At 39.9% G+C, this 19,772-nt stretch overlaps 1 protein-coding gene across 5 annotated transcripts in view; it reads right to left on the reverse strand.

Annotated features, from left to right (window-relative positions):
* ARFGEF3 (ARFGEF family member 3) overlaps positions 1–19,772 on the reverse strand; it is a 133,824-nt gene that overhangs the window by 24,023 nt on the left and 90,029 nt on the right. For all 5 annotated transcript variants that reach the window (XM_060190386.1, XM_060190384.1, XM_060190383.1 and 2 more), the window contains 11 exons: positions 19,314–19,421; positions 18,738–18,953; positions 18,467–18,577; positions 16,072–16,222; positions 12,631–12,951; positions 10,066–10,199; positions 9,032–9,177; positions 5,886–6,065; positions 5,137–5,281; positions 2,514–2,636; positions 167–270 (listed from right to left, as the gene is read on the reverse strand). In XM_060190386.1, the coding sequence (XP_060046369.1) occupies positions 167–270; positions 2,514–2,636; positions 5,137–5,281; positions 5,886–6,065; positions 9,032–9,177; positions 10,066–10,199; positions 12,631–12,951; positions 16,072–16,222; positions 18,467–18,577; positions 18,738–18,953; positions 19,314–19,421 (1,739 nt within the window). The remainder of the gene's footprint in view (positions 1–166; positions 271–2,513; positions 2,637–5,136; positions 5,282–5,885; positions 6,066–9,031; positions 9,178–10,065; positions 10,200–12,630; positions 12,952–16,071; positions 16,223–18,466; positions 18,578–18,737; positions 18,954–19,313; positions 19,422–19,772) is intronic.

Genomic DNA, 19,772 nt, shown 5'->3' on the forward strand with positions numbered 1-19,772 from the left:
GAAGGGCTAGAATAAAAAAATATGTACTTCAAATCTAAGTCTTGGTTACCTCAGAGATAGTACAAAGTATTTTTCTGGACTCTAAGCAAAAGACATTTACATGCATTTTGTGAACATTTCTGAGGCAAGTTTCAGGGTCTGGCACTCAGCATGAGCCTCCCCCTACCTGAGAACAGCGCCTGAGGTAATCTAGGGCAGGCAGGCACAAGTCTGGGAATGTGGTTCCTGGTGCTGGAACACAATCTCCGATCTCTTTGCAGTCTACCTCACCTAGAGGCAGAAGAGGGACACAGAGAGAAACAAAATCACACTTACCACAGAAGACATTTATTTACACAGCATTGATTCACTAAAATGTCTAGTAAGTCAGGGGAATGAAAAATTACCTCACACTGTAAAACCTAGAAAAATCCATTCTTTCATTCGCCCTTCCACTTAAATATGTGTTAAAAACAGTTGGGATATACTGCATATCTTATTTTGCTGAACTAACACTCTTTTCACTAAACAATGACTACTTTACCATATTATAATCCACAGTACTTTCAGTTTCCAGATGGTGTACCTTCTGTACCTGTGCATACTATAGTTCACTTCTAAATAGTGATGACGGAAGATTTTTCTGGAAATAAGCTAAGTACTAACTGGAAGCAATTACTGGCTCTGTCTCTATCTGGAAAGGAACTTGCTTGCTTCTAGTGCTCAACACTAAACAGTAATGACAAAGACTCTGGGAAGACTAAACATCTAGGATTTGGGAAGGGAGATTACTTAATTGAAATAATTTCTATTTTTTTGTATTTATTTAGAGATTTAAAAGATAACTGGGCATGCAGATATTCTGTAGGTAAATAGCAGTTGAAATGGATCACTTTTCACTTCATGTAATGGACCTACTTCTATACTTTAAAATCATTCTACAATACTGTAATTATTTCTAACTGTCCGCAACTGCAATAAATAGCACTCTCCCTAGTGGGTAGACAGATTTAATTACTAAGCATTGATTAAAATTTAGAAGCTGACAAAGAAGCATGTTTTTACTCTAAAAGAAAGGAAGACTGTATCTTCCATCAGGGTTTGGCAAACTACTTTTGTAGATATAGTAGTTACTCTAGGTTTTGCAGATCATACTGCCTTTGTTGTAACTTCTTGACTCTGTAGTATGGAAGTGGTCATGGACAAATGGTAATGGTTGTGCTCCAATAAAGCTTTAAACTATCAGTGAGGCTGGATTCCATATGTGAGCTATACTTTGTCAACCTTAGCTTAGATTAGCACACTTTACAATATAAAGACACAGACTAGGGCAAATGCATGTTGAAACAGGCAAGAATCTCTGCAGTCTACCTCACCTAGAGGCAGAAGAGGGACACAGAGAGAAACAAAATCACACCACAGAAGACATATTAAAATAAAAAGAAAAGTAATCCTTATCCATTTCATCCCTGTCAATGACCCAGACTTTCTTGGTTGGGTTGTTTTTACAGATCACACGTAAGCAAATGGCACCCCCTAGAGTCTGCACCAAAAATAAGGGAAACCTGAGTAATATTGCCTCCTTTCTTTGTACCCAGTTTTCTTTTGCAAGAAGTTGTTAGTTACTGAGTGAGAATACAAAAGAATATTATGAACTTTATATTTTTCTTAAAAGGTTTTCAGGAATTAAGTCTAGCATTCTCTGGTGAAATTCTCAAAACTCCAAGTTCTTTCTATACTTTGGTCTAATTAGCTGCCCCTTCCACTTCACTGTAAGTAAACCTTTTATATCAAAATCTGTCCTATTATATTGTAGAACAAGATGCCACATTTTCTTAAAGCATTTCTAAGTAACGTATACAATTGGATATTTCCTAAAATATACTAGATTAAAGTAGGCAGACTTCTACACTTACAAAATACATTTTAGGATTAATTAGACCCTGGGCTGTGGGAAGGGGAGCATTCTTCTTAGGAATTGAGAACTCAGACTTAGTCTGCTAATTAATTATGCGACATTGAGGAGAGTAGTTCCCTGCATAAGAGCAATTACTGAATATACAATTTAAAAAGAAGTTGGAGCTAAATGATATAAATATATTTAGCTTCCGAGATCAGACGAGATCGGGCGTGTTCAGGGTGGTATGGCCGTAGACGATATCAATATATTTAAATTGGGCTATGAACACTATAAAAAATACCAACCCTGGATAAAATCTAAGCTCTTTATAGAGTAAATTTTCTTCTTCTTCTTCTTCTTCTTCTTCTTCTTCTTCTTCTTCTTCTTCTTCTTCTTCTTCTTCTTCTTCTTCTTCTTCTTCTTTTGTTTTTGGTGGAGGTGCTGGGGAATGAACCCGGGGCCTCGTGCAATTTTCTACTTCTGAGTATACAACTGATCATAATTTTACTGAATTCTGAAAGTGTGATTGCTTGTTTTAGCCAGTCAGTGGGAACTGTCTCCAGAGCTTCTACACATAGCTATCCTGTAAAGCGTCTCCAAGGGTTATGAAGCATAAAAGCAGGATTGCACTTACCCAGCCCTTTGACAAATTTCATAAGGCACATGATGTAGCTAGTGGCTGCATTGGCGAACACCTGGATATTGTCAGTATTGAGAAAAGCTTCAAATACATCAAACACAGGAGCTTGGACTTTTCCTGAGGGAGGAAGATGATAGAAATTTTTAAAACTTAAGTCTTCACTTTTCAGGTTGCTCAGAGTTCTAGCACCTTCAGTGAAACCTGGAAAAAGAACTATCATAGAACTGCTTGCACCGTTAGACTGGATATCTGGCTTGACTCCCATGCTTTTCTTCTCAGCTTTGCAATAGCTATAGTAAGGTTGTAAAAAGGAAGCTCACTGGACCAGTGGGGTGACACAACTAGTGGATCACACACTAGCATGCAAGAGGACCCAGGTTCAAGCCTAGCTCCACAAACAGTTGAATACTACTTTAGATGTTTCTCTCCCTCTCTCTCTCTCTCTCTCTCTCTCTCCCTCCCTCCCTCCCTCCCTTTCTATCACTTTATTTCTTACCTTCTATTAAAAAAAGGGGGGGGAAAGAAGCCAAGTACCAGGCTGGGAGTATGGATCACCCTGCCAATGCCCATGTTCAATGGGGAAGCAATCACAGAAGCCAGACCTTCCACCTTCTGCACCCCAAAATGACCCTGGGTCCATACTCTCAGAGGGTTAAAAAATAGGAAAGTGATCAGGGGAGGTGATGGGATACGGAGTTCTGGTGGTGGGGATTGTGTGGAATTATACCCCTCTTATCCTATGGTCTTGTCAGTGTTTTCACTTTATAAATAAATGATTTTTTAAAAAAAGCAGCCAAGTGCATAATGGTGGCACTATGTAGGCACAAAGCACCAGTGAAAAGGGAGGAAGAAGAGGAAGAAGAGGAAGAGGAGAATAATAATAACGACAACAGAGAGGAAGCTGGGTAGAGCAAAGAGGGCAAACTGCCTGGTGGAGGGCTAAGGCAGTGTGTAAATCTATCAGACAGAGAAACAGATGGGCCCCTGGAACTCCCTAGCACATGACTGTGGAGAAGGTAAGGGGAGATTTAGAATTCAGGGGTGGGAAATATGTACCCTGCAGGTTGTATGTGGCCTACAAATGTTGTCTCATCCTGCCATGGCAACTATAGGTGGGATTAGACATTCCATAAATCTAGGAACTTTTTTCATACCACCATTAAGTGTACATTTTTAAGCTGGTAATTTTGTATGGTCTGTGAAAGTTACAAATATCTAAATGGCCCTTGGGAGAAAAAAGGTTCCACATTCCTGGTTTATATAAAGCCCAAATGGCATACCCTAATTGATTCAAACCTGTCATTGCCATTATTAGAAAGGTCTGCTTGCGAAGTTGATCCTTAGTGGGCATTTGGGAACTCGGTGTGCAGAATTTTCCCAGGAAATAGTTAACTGATAAGGGTGACTATACGGTTCATACAAAATCTATGCCTTATTCTAAACATATACTTTCCTTCTGGGACTTTTTTTTTTTTGACACATCTTATGCAGAAGGTACGAGGCCTCATCTGGGCATCACTGGGCAGAAGCATACAGATATTGCTACGTTTGCACTCCTGGAAGAAGAATGTGTTCTGAAGAGTCCCCAGATTCTGTTTTTCCCCCTCATGACCTGACTTGTCTTTAGTATGTAACCATGATGAAATTTAGGTATGAGCCAAATCATAAATATGAGCTGTGTGATAAGAAATCTTAATATAACTATATGCTTAGTATGAGTCTTTCTGGAGGGGTTCCAAATGCAAGGTAGTCCTGAGAAACACAGCCCAGTCATGGGACATACTTTATGGGTACCCATTCATTCCCAGTCAGACCCAATATCTCTACTTTGAATACCATGTAGAATGTTAAATTTCTGTGACTTAACAGCAAGTAAATAACATGTTACTTTTTGGTTTTATGAATAAATTCATCACAGATAAGTTTAAAAGAAACAACAGAAGTCTTCCAGTCTTGTATGATCTCTCAGCAAGTGCAGGACCTGATAATGTTCAGAGCTCTTGGCCTATTGGCAAAACTCAGGACATGTGTCCATGTTACACCAGATTATTTCCTGCTGATAACACAAGGATAAATGCCAGTATTCTCTACTGTTCAACTTATTTTGATAACTTGGGATTTTACATAAAGGATTAATACTCTATAGCAAGAATCAGTCACATATTCTTCCCCCATCCTTTACCACCATCCTTCTTCAAGTCCTAGGCAGAGCAACTAGGAAAGAAAAATACATAAGGCATTTAAACTGGGAAGGAAGAAGTAAAATTGTTTGGTTGAAATATGACATGATCTTTTCAGAGAGAAATCTTTCTTTAAAATGCTTTGTTTTAAATCAAAGAGATACTGATATAGAGGAAGACAGAGAGAAAAAGACCAGAACACTGCTCAGTTCTGGCTTATGGTGGTTGGTAGTGGGGGGTGTTGCATCTGTGACCTTGGAGCCTAAGGCATGAAAATCTCTTGCATATCCACTATGCTGTCTCCTTAGCCCTTAAGAGAAAATCTTTAGTACTTCACAAAAACAAAGAACCAATAAACTACCAGCCGCCCCCCTCCAAAAAAAAATCTGTTAAAGATATTGAAAATCTCAGTATATAAAATCACTACACACTCTTACCCATGGAATAATCACCAACCAGGTATTCCTTCACCTCACACTTGTTCCCAGTGTGCACCGTCTCAAGGGCACTGAACAAAGGCCTCCATCCTGATTGGATTTGGGTGGAACACACTTCAACCAGCTCACCAATAGAGGTGATGACCTGCCAAAGATGAAGGAGGTAGTAGTACTCAATAACTTTTTCTTAGAAGAGACTGGAAAAAAACAATGTGATAAACAGAACTCAGCTTCCTTTGATAGCAAATGGTTTATAGCAAAGCCAGTCTTAGGTCTCTACAGCCTTCTTTGACTCCCCTTGGTTACGAAATTTGGGACATTTTAGCATTATTCATTTTCTTGTTACTGTGTTAAGGTATTTCTAAAAATGTCTTTAATTTTTTCCCCATTTTTAGTAGACTGTAGAGAGTGGCCTCTCTATATTTCTAGCATACTCTTACTCTAGGTATGAAAGATCTGGTTGGTTTCTTTCATTTTTGCCTCCCAGGAAGGGTTATGGTAGTAATTGTGAATATGGATTAGGTATAAGAATACAAGCCAGTATAATACATTTACTTAGATTATGAACCTCCATTTCAGTATTTACAAATCATATGTCCTGAACTAAATTGCTTAAGCTCTTTTGCTTTTGTTTTTCACATTCCACTGAAAAGATGAAATATACAAAGATCACAGAAGAACATCAGCCAGGAAACTTTTCATGAGCTAGTGATGGATGCTGCTGCTGTTGAATGCTATGATACACTGACCTGGTCTTGGACATCCTCATCACACAACTCCAGCCGCATAATACGCTCAAATGGTCGGAAGAGTGCTTCATTAAAGTGAAAATGAGGGGGCTCATTCCAGTCAGTGAGAACCTCTGTCAGTATATCATGAATGAAGGAAACAGCTTTCTGAGACACATGTCTTTCCTTATGGCAGGCAGCCTGCAAAGTTCATGAGAAAATACAGTCAAGAATTTAGGCATTAGACCCCTACCACACTAGGGAAAGACAGAAATAGGCTGGGGGTATGGATCAACCTACCAACACTAGTGGAGAAGCAAAACAGAAGCCAGAACTCCCATCTTCTGCACCCCAAAAAGAATTTTGGTCCATACACCCAGAGGGTAAATAATAGGGGAAGTAAATCAGAGGGGTCTGTACCCCCATTTCATCAGGACCCAAAGTGTTTGTCACCAGGAATCTTGTTTTTATACCATCAATGAAATGGAAGCAAATCTGGAAACCACCAGAGGAAGCCAGGCATGGTTTCACTTATCTGACATAGAAGAAGGAAAAAGGAAAGACACTTAAAAATAGCAAGAAGTGTAGGGGAGGGGCTAGAAAGGGAGTAAAGGCTGGACCATTAAAAAAAATGGGGAAAAGTATATATACATAGATATAGTTAGTTGCTGCAGTTTCCAGTGGAAGGGATAGGAAACAGAACTCTAATGGTGGGAACTGTATAGAATTGTACCCATTATCTTACAATTTTGTAAGTCAATATTAAATTATTAATAAAATAGAAGAAAGTAAATTAAGAAACTGGCTTCTGGGGGGAGTCGGGTGGTAGCGTAGTGGGTTAAGCGCACGTGGCACAAAGCGCAAGGACTAGTGTAAGGATCCTGGTTTGAGCCCCGGCTCCCCATCTGGGGGGGGGGTCGCTTCACAGGTGGTGAAGCAGGTCTGCAGGTGTCTCTCTTTCTCTCCCCGTTTTCCCCTCCTCTCTCCATTTCTCTCTGTCCTATCTAACGATGATGACATCAATAACAACAATAATAACTACAACAACAATGAAAAACAAGGGCAACAAAAGGGAAAATATATAAAAGAAACTAGCTTCTGATGGTTTTCCTTATCTACCTTATTGTAAGGAGGCAGAAACAGTGTTACTATTACAGTAAGATTTTAAAATATTTTATATTTATTTATTTTAGATAGAGATACATTGAGAGGGGTGGGGGAGAAAGAGAGAGAGAAAGAGAGAGAGAGAGAGAGAGAGGAAGAGAGAGAGACCTGCAGCACTTGCTTTACCATTCATAAAGCTTCCCCCTTATATGGAGGCTTGAACTCAGGTCCTTGTGAATTATAATATGTGTTCTCTATCAGGTGCACCATTATACTAAACTCAAACCACCAATACTCTTTAGTTCTCTATATAATATTTATCACTCCAATGTCCAGTGCCAGTCATATGCCCATGCCCAGAGTCAGTGTGGAAAAGGATTATTAAAGGGCCTAAATAACCAAATTGCCAAACAGTTAGAGCTTGATTAGTGTGTTGTATCCATATCTCTGAGAGACAAATGATGCACCTCTTCTGTGTATGGTCTTAGTATGGGTAGGAGTGTTACCCCTGTTATAGTAAGAATTTAAGACATAAGTATAGGTGAACATAAAGTTGTATTTTTAATAAGTTAAACAACTGGTCAGATGATATTCCAATTTTCAAGTTTCTGGAAAGGTAAGTTCCTACTAATTTCTTCATTTTTCTTTACAAAGCATGGTAGTGTAAATGATGCTGACTCTAAAGACACCAGAATAGTTTACCTTTGCCCACAGTCTCACTCCTACCCATACTAAGACCGTACACAGAAGAGGTGCATCATTTGTCTCTCAGAGATATGGATACAACACACTAATCAAGCTCTAACTGTTTGGCAATTTGGTTATTTAGGCCCTTTAATAATCCTTTTCCACACTGACTCTGGGCATGGGCATATGACTGGCACTGGACATTGGAGTGATAAATATTATATAGAGAACTAAAGAGTATTGGTGGTTTGAGTTTAGTCCTTGTGCTTTTGTTTGGAATTCTAAGAATCAGGTGCTTAAGTGAGGCTAGTCTATAGGAAGATGGGAGATGACACAGGGAGGAACAGTCAAGGTTGTCCATGAACCAGTTAGCTCCAGTATTTGTACTAGAACTGGTCACAGACACACACGCTTGTCTCAAACCAGGAAAGTTAACCATCTGAGCCCTGTTTAAATTTCTGATTGGTAGAATCACAACACAAGCTAAATAAATGGTTTTAGGGGTGGTTTACTATTAGTAACAGATAACAGTCAATCTGTTTCCCCATAACTAAGTTTTACTTTCTACCCTTTTCTTTACTAGAATGTTTTTGTGTTAGTAATTTAAATTCAAACATTAATTTTATTTGATATCATATTTCAATAGGTAAGCACTAAACAGACGTTTTGTTTTTGTTTTTTTGCCAGAGCACTGCTCTACTGGCTTAAGGTGGTGCTGGGGATTGAAGCAGGGACCTTTGGTACCTCAGGCATGGAAGCCTTTTTGCATAATCATTATGCTATCTCTTCAGCCTTAAAAGAGACTTAAAAAAAGTTATTGCTGCAAAAGTGTCCTGTTAGCTTAGGAACAGTCAGTCATAATGTACTGAGATGCTTAGACAGAGTTACCACACTACTTATCACATAAACTGCTTTCCTTTAGAGAGTGGAAGGGATTCTAATACTGCCTTTATTAGGGAAACCAGAACATGTGGTTCCCCAGCTTAAAGGGAATTTCTTTGGGTATATCCAACTATTAGAAAAGATACTGACAGAAATAACAAGACTTGCTATATTCATGCATGAATCTAGAACTCCAGACTCAGATGATATCACAGCACACAGAATGAAAAAAACTGGCTATGTGTGGTATCTAGTTAAATCATATAGCTGTAAAAAATAGGGTAAGAATGAGATCAAAGGAGTTCTACCCTTGGGAGTGAGCTTTTTGATGCCATAAAGTGTAACCTGAGAGTGATCATGTCTGTTATGTTGGAGTAGGAGGTGAGCAGCTTCTCATTGCTCTGGGTTGCAGTGTTCTCAGTGTACACTCTGGACAGCCCTGCACTGGCTCTGTTGCAGTAGCTCCCGGAGCCTCCTATGTCCCCACAACTCACCTCCACTAGGTGAGGTGCCACGAGGCTCCAGCAGCGAAGCACATGGAAGAGGGGCCTAGATTTGCCCCTTACAATCCTTAGCATGGCATCCCCGAGGCGGAACAGATGAAGGGCACTTTTTCGGTCTTGGGTGGATTTAACTTCTCCTACAGGAGGCAAGGCCATAAAAACAAGACAGTTCAAACTCAGAAACAGTCTGACCAATGCAAAAAAATAGAAAAAGAGGATGGAAATCAAAGGGTTGTGCTCAGGCCAGTAGGACTATTTGGTGCAGGCTTACTAAGAGAGGAACCTGATTTCAAGAACCACTAAGGGATCTCAGACTCAGCAAGGCCAGGGTTTTCTCTCTGGCTCACTACCATGTCCAAAGTTCCTACTGTAGCAAATGTAAATAATGTCCATTGAACAGGAGGAGACAATTAGTGTTTAAGTATAAGAACTGGAGATGCCAGGGCTTAAATCTTGGCTCTACCAAGTGGTGCCAAGTGGCTGGGTTATGTTGATTCAGAGGTATATCTCTCAAATTTTCCTACCATATAAACTTTCCCACCATAAAATGGAGATAACAGTACTCATGACTCAAAGTTGCTTTAAATATTAACTATTATAACATTCATAAGGTGTTTAATACAGGGCCTGGTACATTTAACTGACCTATACCTTTTTTTTGTACTAGGTTATCACTGAGGCTCAGTGGTCTTTACTGCTTGTGAAGTGACCCCCCCTCACACACACACACAGGTGGAGAGCTGGGTGCTTGAACTAGGATCCTTGCACAGGTCCTTGTGCTTCATACTATGTGCACTTAACCCACTGCACCACTGCCCCTGGCCCCTGATACAACATTTTCCATTCACAAAAATACTACTTTCACTCCTTCCCACCCCACATATTAGACTGCCTTAAACTAGAGCTTAACCAAGGTGATATGCACTAGGAAAATGTGGATTCCAGTCATCAGGCAAGCTCTGCGTATCAGAGACATGGGCTGCTTTCTGCTAACTTTAACGCACAGTTCATTCAAGAATAATTACCTGGCATTACCAAGGAGTAATCGACAGTATCTGTAACAGAATGGAAAAGCTGGGACTGTGATGCTTTCTTCAGCTGGTAAAGAAAACTTCCTAAGGCTATTAGGTTCAGCTTATCCGTAGCATCTTCAAAGAGCCTGAAGGAAACAAAAAAATGTGCTTCTTGGAAAAAATTCAGCAAAGTTTTTATGGTTGAATGATTATAGTAATTTCATTAGGTGTGATTAATAGAAATGCTGTGTAAACATAATAAAAGTACACTCTCACTGTATCTATTATTAATAAGTGCGAGTTTGCTCTATGAAATTTTAATCTGAAGGGGCCCAACCATATTTTATTTATATATTTAAATTTCTTTGCAGTCATAGTTTTTTTTTCTTCTTGGGCTGGGGCTTCGTGGATCCATGATTACACTCATCCCAGGAGACTCTTTTTTCAGATATGGGGTGAGAGACAAGGAGGCAGAATAAGAGGAGACACAGAAGAGACATAAAAAGGAGAGACAACACTATTTCAACACTCTGAAGTTTTTCTTTTGCATGGTGAGCCATCTCATAATCATAATCAAGATATTTAAAAAAATATTTGAGGAAAAGAAACTAGCGAAGCAACAGCACATAGAACATGAATGTGAAATAAATCAATAAATATATCAATAATAAAAAAGAACATGAATGTTAGAGGTCTCAAGTTCATATTCTGACACTATCAGTAAACAGAGCTAAACACTGTGGTTAAAAAAATAATAATATCATAGGGGCCGGATGGTGGCACACCTGGTTAAGCACACACAGTGCCATGAGCAAGGACCTGGGTTCGAGCCCCCACTCTCCACCTGCATGGGGAGGATGCTTCACAAGTGGTGAAGCAGGTATGTAAGTATCTTTCTTTTTCCCTCTCTACCTCCCCCACCCCCTCTCAATTTCTCTCTGTCCTACTGAGAAAAAAAATGTAAAAAAGTCCACCAGGAGTGGTGGATTTGTAGTGCTAGCACCAAGCTCCAGAGTTAATCCTGGAGGCAAAAACAAAAACAAAAATCCAATAAAAACCAAACCAAACCAAAAAAAAAAGAAAAAACTATAACCTCATGACCTAGCTCAGTTATGGTGGACATTCATAAAACACTTTAATATAAACTGGAAGACAGAAAAAGCATTGTTTTCAGAAGTAGAATAATTGGGTATTGAATCCTTAGAAAACACTGTTTCTGTTTTATAAGTGGTATTAAGGAAAAGTTAACAGACTCAACTGAAACTTTTGTTGGACCACATTTGATGAGTGTAATGCTGGGCTTAGGTCTGGGGAGGATATAAAGTCAGAATCAACCAAAATCCTATAAGTACTCTTCCCTCCTCAATGAGTACAAGGACAAGACTAGCATATATGATTTTTATTCCTAAATATTTCTGGAATTTATCTCTTTTAAAAATATTTAGTTTTTGGATAGAGACAGGGAGAAATCAAGAAAGAAAGAGGGAGGCAGAGAAGGATAGGAAAGACACCTGCAGCACTGCTTCAACACTAGTTGTTAACTCTGCAGGATGGGACAGGCAAGGCTTGAACCCACGTCCTGGAGCACTGAAACATATGTGCTCTACCAGGTGTGCCTCCACCCAATCCCCTTCTTGTTTTGCTAAGAGGGTTATAGCTGGGACTTGGTGCCACTGCTCTTGGTGGCCATTTCACCTCTTCTTCCTCTACTTTTCCTTTTTAAAAATGTTATTCAATAGGCCAGAGAGAAATTGAGAGGGAAGGGGGGAGACAGAAAGAGAACCCTGCAGACTTGCATCACTGCTTGTGAAGCTTACCCCCTGCAGGTAGGGAGCATGGGCTTGAACTTGGGTTCTTGTGCACGGTGATGTGTGCATTCAACCGGGTGTGCCATTTATAAGGAATGAAACGAGCTGGTTTCTCAATGCTATTGGGACAGACCACAGCCTACCCTCTACATATATGGTGGCACTGGAAGGAGAGGTATCCATGAAGTATGACACATGCTGGGTAAGGGAGAGCATCACAAATAAAAATGGAATAAAGAGTTCCTTTTGAAGGAATAAATAATATGAGGCACATTTTTTTTTTTGAGGCACAAGTTTTGAGACGCGAATTAGTAGATTAAATACTGACATTTAAAAAAAATCCTTTTGGGATTTTAAATGTCTAATTTTAATATTGTCTAGATTTTGAGTTCCACAATTTATTCTCCATTTTCTAGTAGAAAAATACTATATTTTTTATAATATACATATTGTATATAATATTATACCCCACCTGTTAACTACTTTCCAGATGACCACTATCACAGTGGTTATGATGGAGAGGCAGGAAAAGGGAATATCTACATACTGTAGTAAATTAGTAAATGAAAATAGCTAATCTCAAGGAGTTACTGAGAATTCATTCTAAGTGTGGGGGACTAGGGGAGAGAAATATTTTTGAAAAAAAAAATCAAAAGAAGTTTAAATGACTAGATGAAAAATCAAATAATCCCAGGAGTGCTTATGAACCATAGTGATGGATGTGGTATTGCCAACAGACAAACTGTGTGGTGAGAATGGGCGCTCATACCTGTCAGCCTGTGTGGAGAGTGTGAGCACTGCCTTGGCAGCACTACTTCCAGTCATGAGGCTGCCTCCACGGAAATCAGAGGTCCGGCCCCGGCCACCTTCCCTAATGAGTTCTTGGATGGAAAGGGGCTGGATGACAGGGGCCGAGCTCAGGGAACGTTCTTGCTCCTGGTTCTGCTCATGAGATAAATCTTCACACTCCAGGTCTCCAAGCAGTCCAGAGCTTCCAGACGCCTTTGAAGGCTGGCTGATGGTCAGAGCAGGCTGAGTAGTGCCATCGCTGAAATGGGTATGCTCTAGTGTGCCCACATACTCACACACCCTAGAGAGAGTCATAGGCAAGCAACCATTAGGCCTTATAGCTCTGGTAAGGCAGCTCCATAAATTCCATAGTGAATCAAAAAATGTTCAGTCAACTTTGCAACTTTCTTAATCTTTTTTTTTTTTTAATTCTCTCTCTTTATTAAATTGCCACCGGAGTTAATGCTGAGGTTTGGTGCCTACATAACAACCTACTGCTCCTGAAAGACATTTCCCACTCCCCCCCCCATATTTGATAGGATAGAGAGAAATTGAGAGGAGAGGGAGAAGACAAAGAGGGAGAGAGAGAGAAAGACACTTGCTGCACTGGTTCAACACTTGTGAAGTCTCCCCTCTTCAGGTGGGGATTGGGGGCTTGAACCCAGGTCTTTGAGCATGGTAAGAAGTGTACCCTACTGGGTGGACCACCACCCAGTTCTTTCTTATGCTTTCTTCACTCACAATATATACCTTTTTTTTTTTTTTTTTTTTTTGAGCTGGATTAACTATTCTGGAAAGGGAGCAAGAATTTCTCAGATTCTCTTCTGTAGTGGAAGAAAGTTGGGTAACAAAGCTTACTGGCTTATCTAAATTTTGGCTATTTAAGCAAGTTTTCCTAAAGGGTCCTCTTCCCCACTACCTAGACCTCTGATTAGAATTTGAGGACTTTGGGATTCTAGAATAAATGATTCTCTGCTAACATGGGCCTTCTCTCAGGGGTTCTGACCTGCAGGGCCCATTTGGTCCTGATAGTTCACTAATGTCAGGGTTGAGGTAGGATGGTCTCCTAGTTATAGTAAACACAAACAAGAGTCACAACATGTGGTATAACTGCCAGCGTTTAAATGGTTCCCAATTAGAAACTGAGATTGTTCTTAAGAATACGTTTAATTATAGTAATGATCATACCAAATAATCAACTATAATGTTCTATAATCTGACAATTTTTCTATTCCCTCTATAGTTCTGGTAGTTTAAATATTTTTCTTTTTCTTTTTCTTTCCTGAGTGTGAGGAAGAGCAACAGGCCATACTCTCCCCACCCACTGCTCTCTCTTGTGGGGTTAATTGTGAAAGCATGGTAAGAGCATAGGGGAACTGCCATCATAAAGATGGAGGTCTGAAAAGATATTCCACCTGTCAGTCTCTCCCTTTCAGGGGTTGAGCATGGAGGAAAAGCTTTCCTGACTCAGTTTCCCCTTGTCAATCTCCCAAGCATCATAAGAACCTATCCCCCCTAACACGGAACTCATTTCCTTGTTATAAACCAAATGGTTTGCCTGCTTAAAGTTCACTATAGTTGACCTGCTTTTGATCACAATACTCCATTCTGCCTTGACTAAAAGGCCCTTCTTTCTATTCACCTCCTCCTCCACTTTGGCCTAACTCTTCTATCTTATCTCTCTGCCTTCAAGGCTCTTTTCTGTCTGCTTCTCTCTTGCCACTAATCACTCTGGAACTCCCCTTTACCACAATCAATTCTTTTCATTCCTTAGAACTTTCACCATGAAGGTTCTGACCTTCAAAGCCCACCACTATTGCCTCATGTGAAAAATGTCCTTGGTTCCCTTCTGCTACTTAAACCCTGCCTTCTGTACAATAAAATAGATAATTTGTGATTGAAATGGTCTCCTGGTCCTTTTTCTGTTGTTAGCCACTAGAGTTAACATGAGAGGCCAGTAACAAGGCTTACCTATGCTGAGAGGCCACCCACGCGAGTGCCAGCACTCTCTCTCTCTCTCAAGTTCATTTAGTATACCACCCTGAACATGCCCAATCTTGTCTGAATGATCTGTATGCTCCCGACTTGAAACTCCTCAAATGTTCATGGCTGTATTTGCTTTGAGAAGGTAAACCCAGATCTGATTGTGCTGTGGATAAAATGCCAGACTTGAGCCTTGGGGGGCTGTCTTCCTTTGTGGCACTGCTGTTCTGCAGAAGCTTCACTCAATGTGAGGCACTGGGCATGTTGAGAAGATGGTTAAGAAACTGCCTGACCTCCTTTCTGTGCCTGTTCCAGTGGGAGTATGCTTGCCTTTGTACTGAGTCTGTATGGATGCTACAATCTAGGAGACATGTTTTTGTCTTAAGACATAGAATTGTGAAGCTATTGCTTCATTTTTACTATATAGGTTTGAATAATATAAATTGTTGGGGGATGTTTCTTTTAATTTTGATGCAAAGTCTAGAGCTAAATTTTGCCTTTGGCATTATGTACATATATATACTCAAAGTATGTATCTCTAACTTTATGTATCCCTTGAATGCATTTATCAAAAAAGTCCTTTAACTAAAGAGGAAACTAATAAAAATAAAACAATGCCATATTGCTGACACAGGGCCACCTTTTAGGTTGTCATAGTTGACTTAACTTACATAGTTTTTTTGCCATTTACTATTTTTTTAAATCATTTTCCCCTTGGGTAATATAGCTGCTTCTCATAGTCAATGTCAGTAGATAAGTCATAAATCTAGTTCTGCCACTAAATTATTTTAGAAGAAAAAAGTTGAATCTTTACATTTCCTTTCCTCTTTTCAATCTCTTGCTTAGAGCTTTGCTGGGAAATTGTGCCGATGCAGTCACATCTGCCATGTTGTCCCCTCAGGCTACTGCTAGTTCCCACAAGAGTTGGGACATTCTCGGAGTGCCTGTTCAGCCATGTTGTGCCCTCAGGGCATTGTCTATATCCCCGCCATATTTGGAGTGCTTTGGTTACTCCTCCCCCCTCCCATTCTCACAAGAGGTATTATCCTATCCTGGAGTGCTATGGTTACTCCTCCCCCTTCCCATTCTCATGAAAGCTACTCCTATAAAAGCCTTTCTTCTTCTGCACCTCGCTCTCTTGCCAGTGCTCCACTTCGGTGCTCAGATGCAGGAAAGGTTACTGCCTGAGGCGGCCATTTTCGCTACCTCCATGTGGCCCAACCTGCCTCTCTAGCACCCAACTCTGAGGTGCCAGTGCAAATAAAGATTTGTGTTTCCGCTTTGCTCCGGACCCTGTCTCTCTCATCTCAGCGGCCCACGCACAACAACAGAGCTTATTCCAACTGTATGAATTTCCATAGTCTATTTAAGAGCTGAGTCTGCTCCAGCCTACCACCCACAAGGCTCCCAAGGCAGGGGTGGGATCCCATCAAGATACCTGAACACATGAGGCCAGCAGTCTGGGTTGTGGCTTCCCATTTCTAAGCCCACACTGAGGATGGCGTCCATGCATAAGACATGGGCTGTGTGCAGCCATACTCCCTGCAGCTTCCCAATCTGCTCCAGTTTCTGCTCCACTTTTAGTTTCACTGTGCCAGAAAGACATTTATTAAATTAACAGTCTCAATAAGGGAGGCAGACAGGAAGAATGGATGAAAGGGAAAGATTGTGCTATAGTGCAAAGGCAAAATGGGAAGCAAGGAGACATCACTGGAAGTAAACTCCTCCATGACAGGTCCCTGTAGTTCATCATGCAATCTGCCTAGTCAACGGGTCCCATAGACACTGGTGGCCTCAACTCTGTGGTTCCAGAACTGGATCATCCTAAGCTGGTGACGCTGTTCTTCCAGGCCCACCCTTGGTTCCTGATCAGCCATGGCAATGCCAATGAGATTTCATGTACTGAACCCAAGCGAAGCCATTTGGGCAAAGACTCTGTGTGCTCAAAATAAAAGTGAGTTTCTGGTGGCTGGCAATTTTTTAATTTATTTCATACTATGGGCTCATGTTCATTGAAAACAACATACATATGAACACTTGGAATAAAGCAATGGCAGCTTTTCAGTTGAATATTATTTATATATTATAATTCACTGAGTTTACACTTGCATTTGCGATCTTCAAATAATACTTTAAAAATTATAGATGACAAATGAGATAAGAAGCAGAAGGTGACATAAGCAGCCAGTTATGTAAAATGCAAAGGCAGGACCAAATGAAAATATCGTCCATGAATAAAGTTTTGAAGTCACTGAAAGTTAGGTCTGGTGGAAAAACAATATAACCACATTCCTATTGTAAAGGAGAACTGATTGTCATCAAGGCATTATTTAACATTAGAACAGATGTATGTGATATTGACTTTATTTTTCATTTGTGTATAATTTGACTATTAGCTTTTAAAAAAAAATTTTTTTTTTGCCTCCAGGGTTATTGCTGGGGCTCGGTGACTGCACCACAAATCCACTGCTCCTGGAGGCCATTTTTTTCCTTTTGTTACTCTGGTTGTTTTTTTCGTTGTTGTGGTTATTATTATCTCTGCTATTGACGTCGTTGTTGTTGGATAGGACAGAGAGAAATGGAGAGAGGAGGGGAAGACAGAGAGGGGGAGAGAAAGATAAACACCTGCAGACCTGCTTCACTGCCTGTGAAGCAACTCCCCTGCAGGTGGGGAGCCGAGGGCTTGAACCGGGATCCTTACGCAGGTCCTTGTGCTTTGTGCCACGTGTGTTTAACCCACTGTGCTGACCCCCTTTTTCTTTAACTTTTAAATAGAGACAGTGAGGTAGAGAGGTAGCTAAAGTATAAAGGAGAACAACACATTAGCCAAGTAAGCTATTTTGCCAGGCCTGACTTTTAAATCTAGTCTTATAGTTTAAGAACTTTAGATGAAAGAGTTTTTGCAAATATCAAATAACATTATGATATTCTTGTTTTCAGTTAGCACTGGAGATCTGGAAGAACTGATTTGTTTTCTAATAATCTACATGTTACCATATGTAGAACAGTCAGGATTCAGTTGGAAAAAAAAACAGAAAAAATACATTATGACTTTTCTGGCAACTTAACAGCATATGTAAATATATACATATGTTAATATTATTACTCAAGTTTGAGAAGCATTGTCCTAATTTGTTTCTATTTGTTTGTATCAGCTAAAATTTGCCATTTCTGTGACTATTCTATATACTTTGCCACATAGTACTATAACAACTTGAACCAAGAGTCCTAGCATCATCCACTGCTATTAGGAAGGGCATCTTCTCCTTATAATAAGATAATCATCTACTCTATTCACCAGTTTTAAAAAGTTAAAAATTATCTCTTTCTGGAGTACACACACACACACACACACACACACACACACACACATAAAGACAGCAGTGTTTTCTCTGATGAAAGCAAAGATCTCCAGAGCCTCCCCTCATAGACATCTAATATCTGCATAACTTCCCTTTCAGAAAGCTGGTCATTTTGCCTTTCCTAATATAGGCTGAGTAGTTAGTAGTTAAATATACACTCTATGAGGTGCCAAAGTCAGTGGCCAGATGATAATAGAGCTATGAATAATTCAGACAGGTGGCCTCTGGGGTTTTGGTGGAGTCCTGTTAGCAGCCAGGTATACTTTCCCGGTTGTCAGTAGTCAGGCTGTCTCTTATCTTGATAGGAATTAATCGACTGTAAGCACTCTGTAGGGTCAGGCACGTAAAACATATCCAGGCTGTGGTCCAGTGGGGTCTCATGATTAGTGGTGCACAGATGAAATACATAATGAACTAATGTGAAGGTGTGTGTACACTGTGTCAGGTATATTCTGGGTCTTCAGATGTTACCTTGTGCTATGGCATCATTAGGTTCTTGAACTTCCTTTTCCTCTTTCTCTTCCTGGACACAGGAGGCAGCTGCCATTTGGGCAAGGGCTGAGGCACAATTAGCTGCAACTCCTTTAAAGGAAGCACAGTTATTATCGTCACTGAGTCAATTATCTAACTATTCACTTATCAAAATCCCTTCTGCAAAACTTGTTTCCTACTAGTACCATTCCCCAGAGTCCACAGGGGTATCCCTCAGTCCATGGATCAGCAATGCTACTCCCACTGGTACCTAGTGCACAGCTCAGTCGTGCAGCTTTCCGTAGCCCATCAAGGCTCATGCAGATGGCATCACGTTCTTTTTGGTTCTGCTCTTTGATGCCTTCCGCTCCTAGGATGAAGGCCAGCCCTTTGGAGCTTCCTGCCATTCGGCCAGTCAAAGGGGTTGATAAAGTATCAATCAAGTTTTTCCAGCAGCCAACCAGAATATAGCGAGCAAATGCCACACCTGGAATATGAAAGAATGTGAGTGATATTATGTAAACAGAATTAAAGAAAACTTAGTGATTAATGGTACGGGACTTTTTACTACTGAATCAGCAATACTATATTGTACATAGTAGAGGAAATACAGTTTAATGTGCTTTATTGGATTGTGTCTCACTTTGTACTTATAAATAATGAATATTGTACCATCAGCAGTATGATAGGATGATGTGAATGTACTTTATCATCATCACATACTTTTCCTGCCAAGGCAAAATGTTAACTCATTTATGACAGCACGAAATGCTTCCCCATAATAATTTAATTGCTGGTAACACATGAGATGTATGTATAGTCATTAAATCAAGACCCAAGGCATTACCTGCCACTGTGGAGTCATCAATTCTCCTCCCTTGGGTAAAAGGAGACTCTGTGGAAGCTGAGGCCATCAATTGCCCCCCAATTGCACTGCTTTCTAAGCCATCGATATCTGTCATGGAAAAAAGAGCAAAATTTTCCTTGTCTAGAACATACCAGTTAAAAACAAATAGCCACAACAATATTCATTTATTCCCCAGCAAATATCCACTGTTACATATGATAAATTCTTATGAAAAAATCTATAATTAACTCTCATTTATTTATAGTCAGATAATTTTATTATTGACATTATTATTGAATTTAAAGTTTTATTATACATAACAAAGATGGCTGACTAACCATGGTGACTAATAAATATGGTTATTGTGAAAAGCCTGTTATTTTTTTCACTTTTATATATAATGAATGATTTTTATAAAGGTTAGGTAACAGATTAATAAAGATTAATTTTGGCAGAAAC

Source organism: Erinaceus europaeus, chromosome 4 (assembly GCF_950295315.1).
Source record: "Erinaceus europaeus chromosome 4, mEriEur2.1, whole genome shotgun sequence".
Lineage (NCBI taxonomy): Eukaryota > Metazoa > Chordata > Mammalia > Eulipotyphla > Erinaceidae > Erinaceus > Erinaceus europaeus.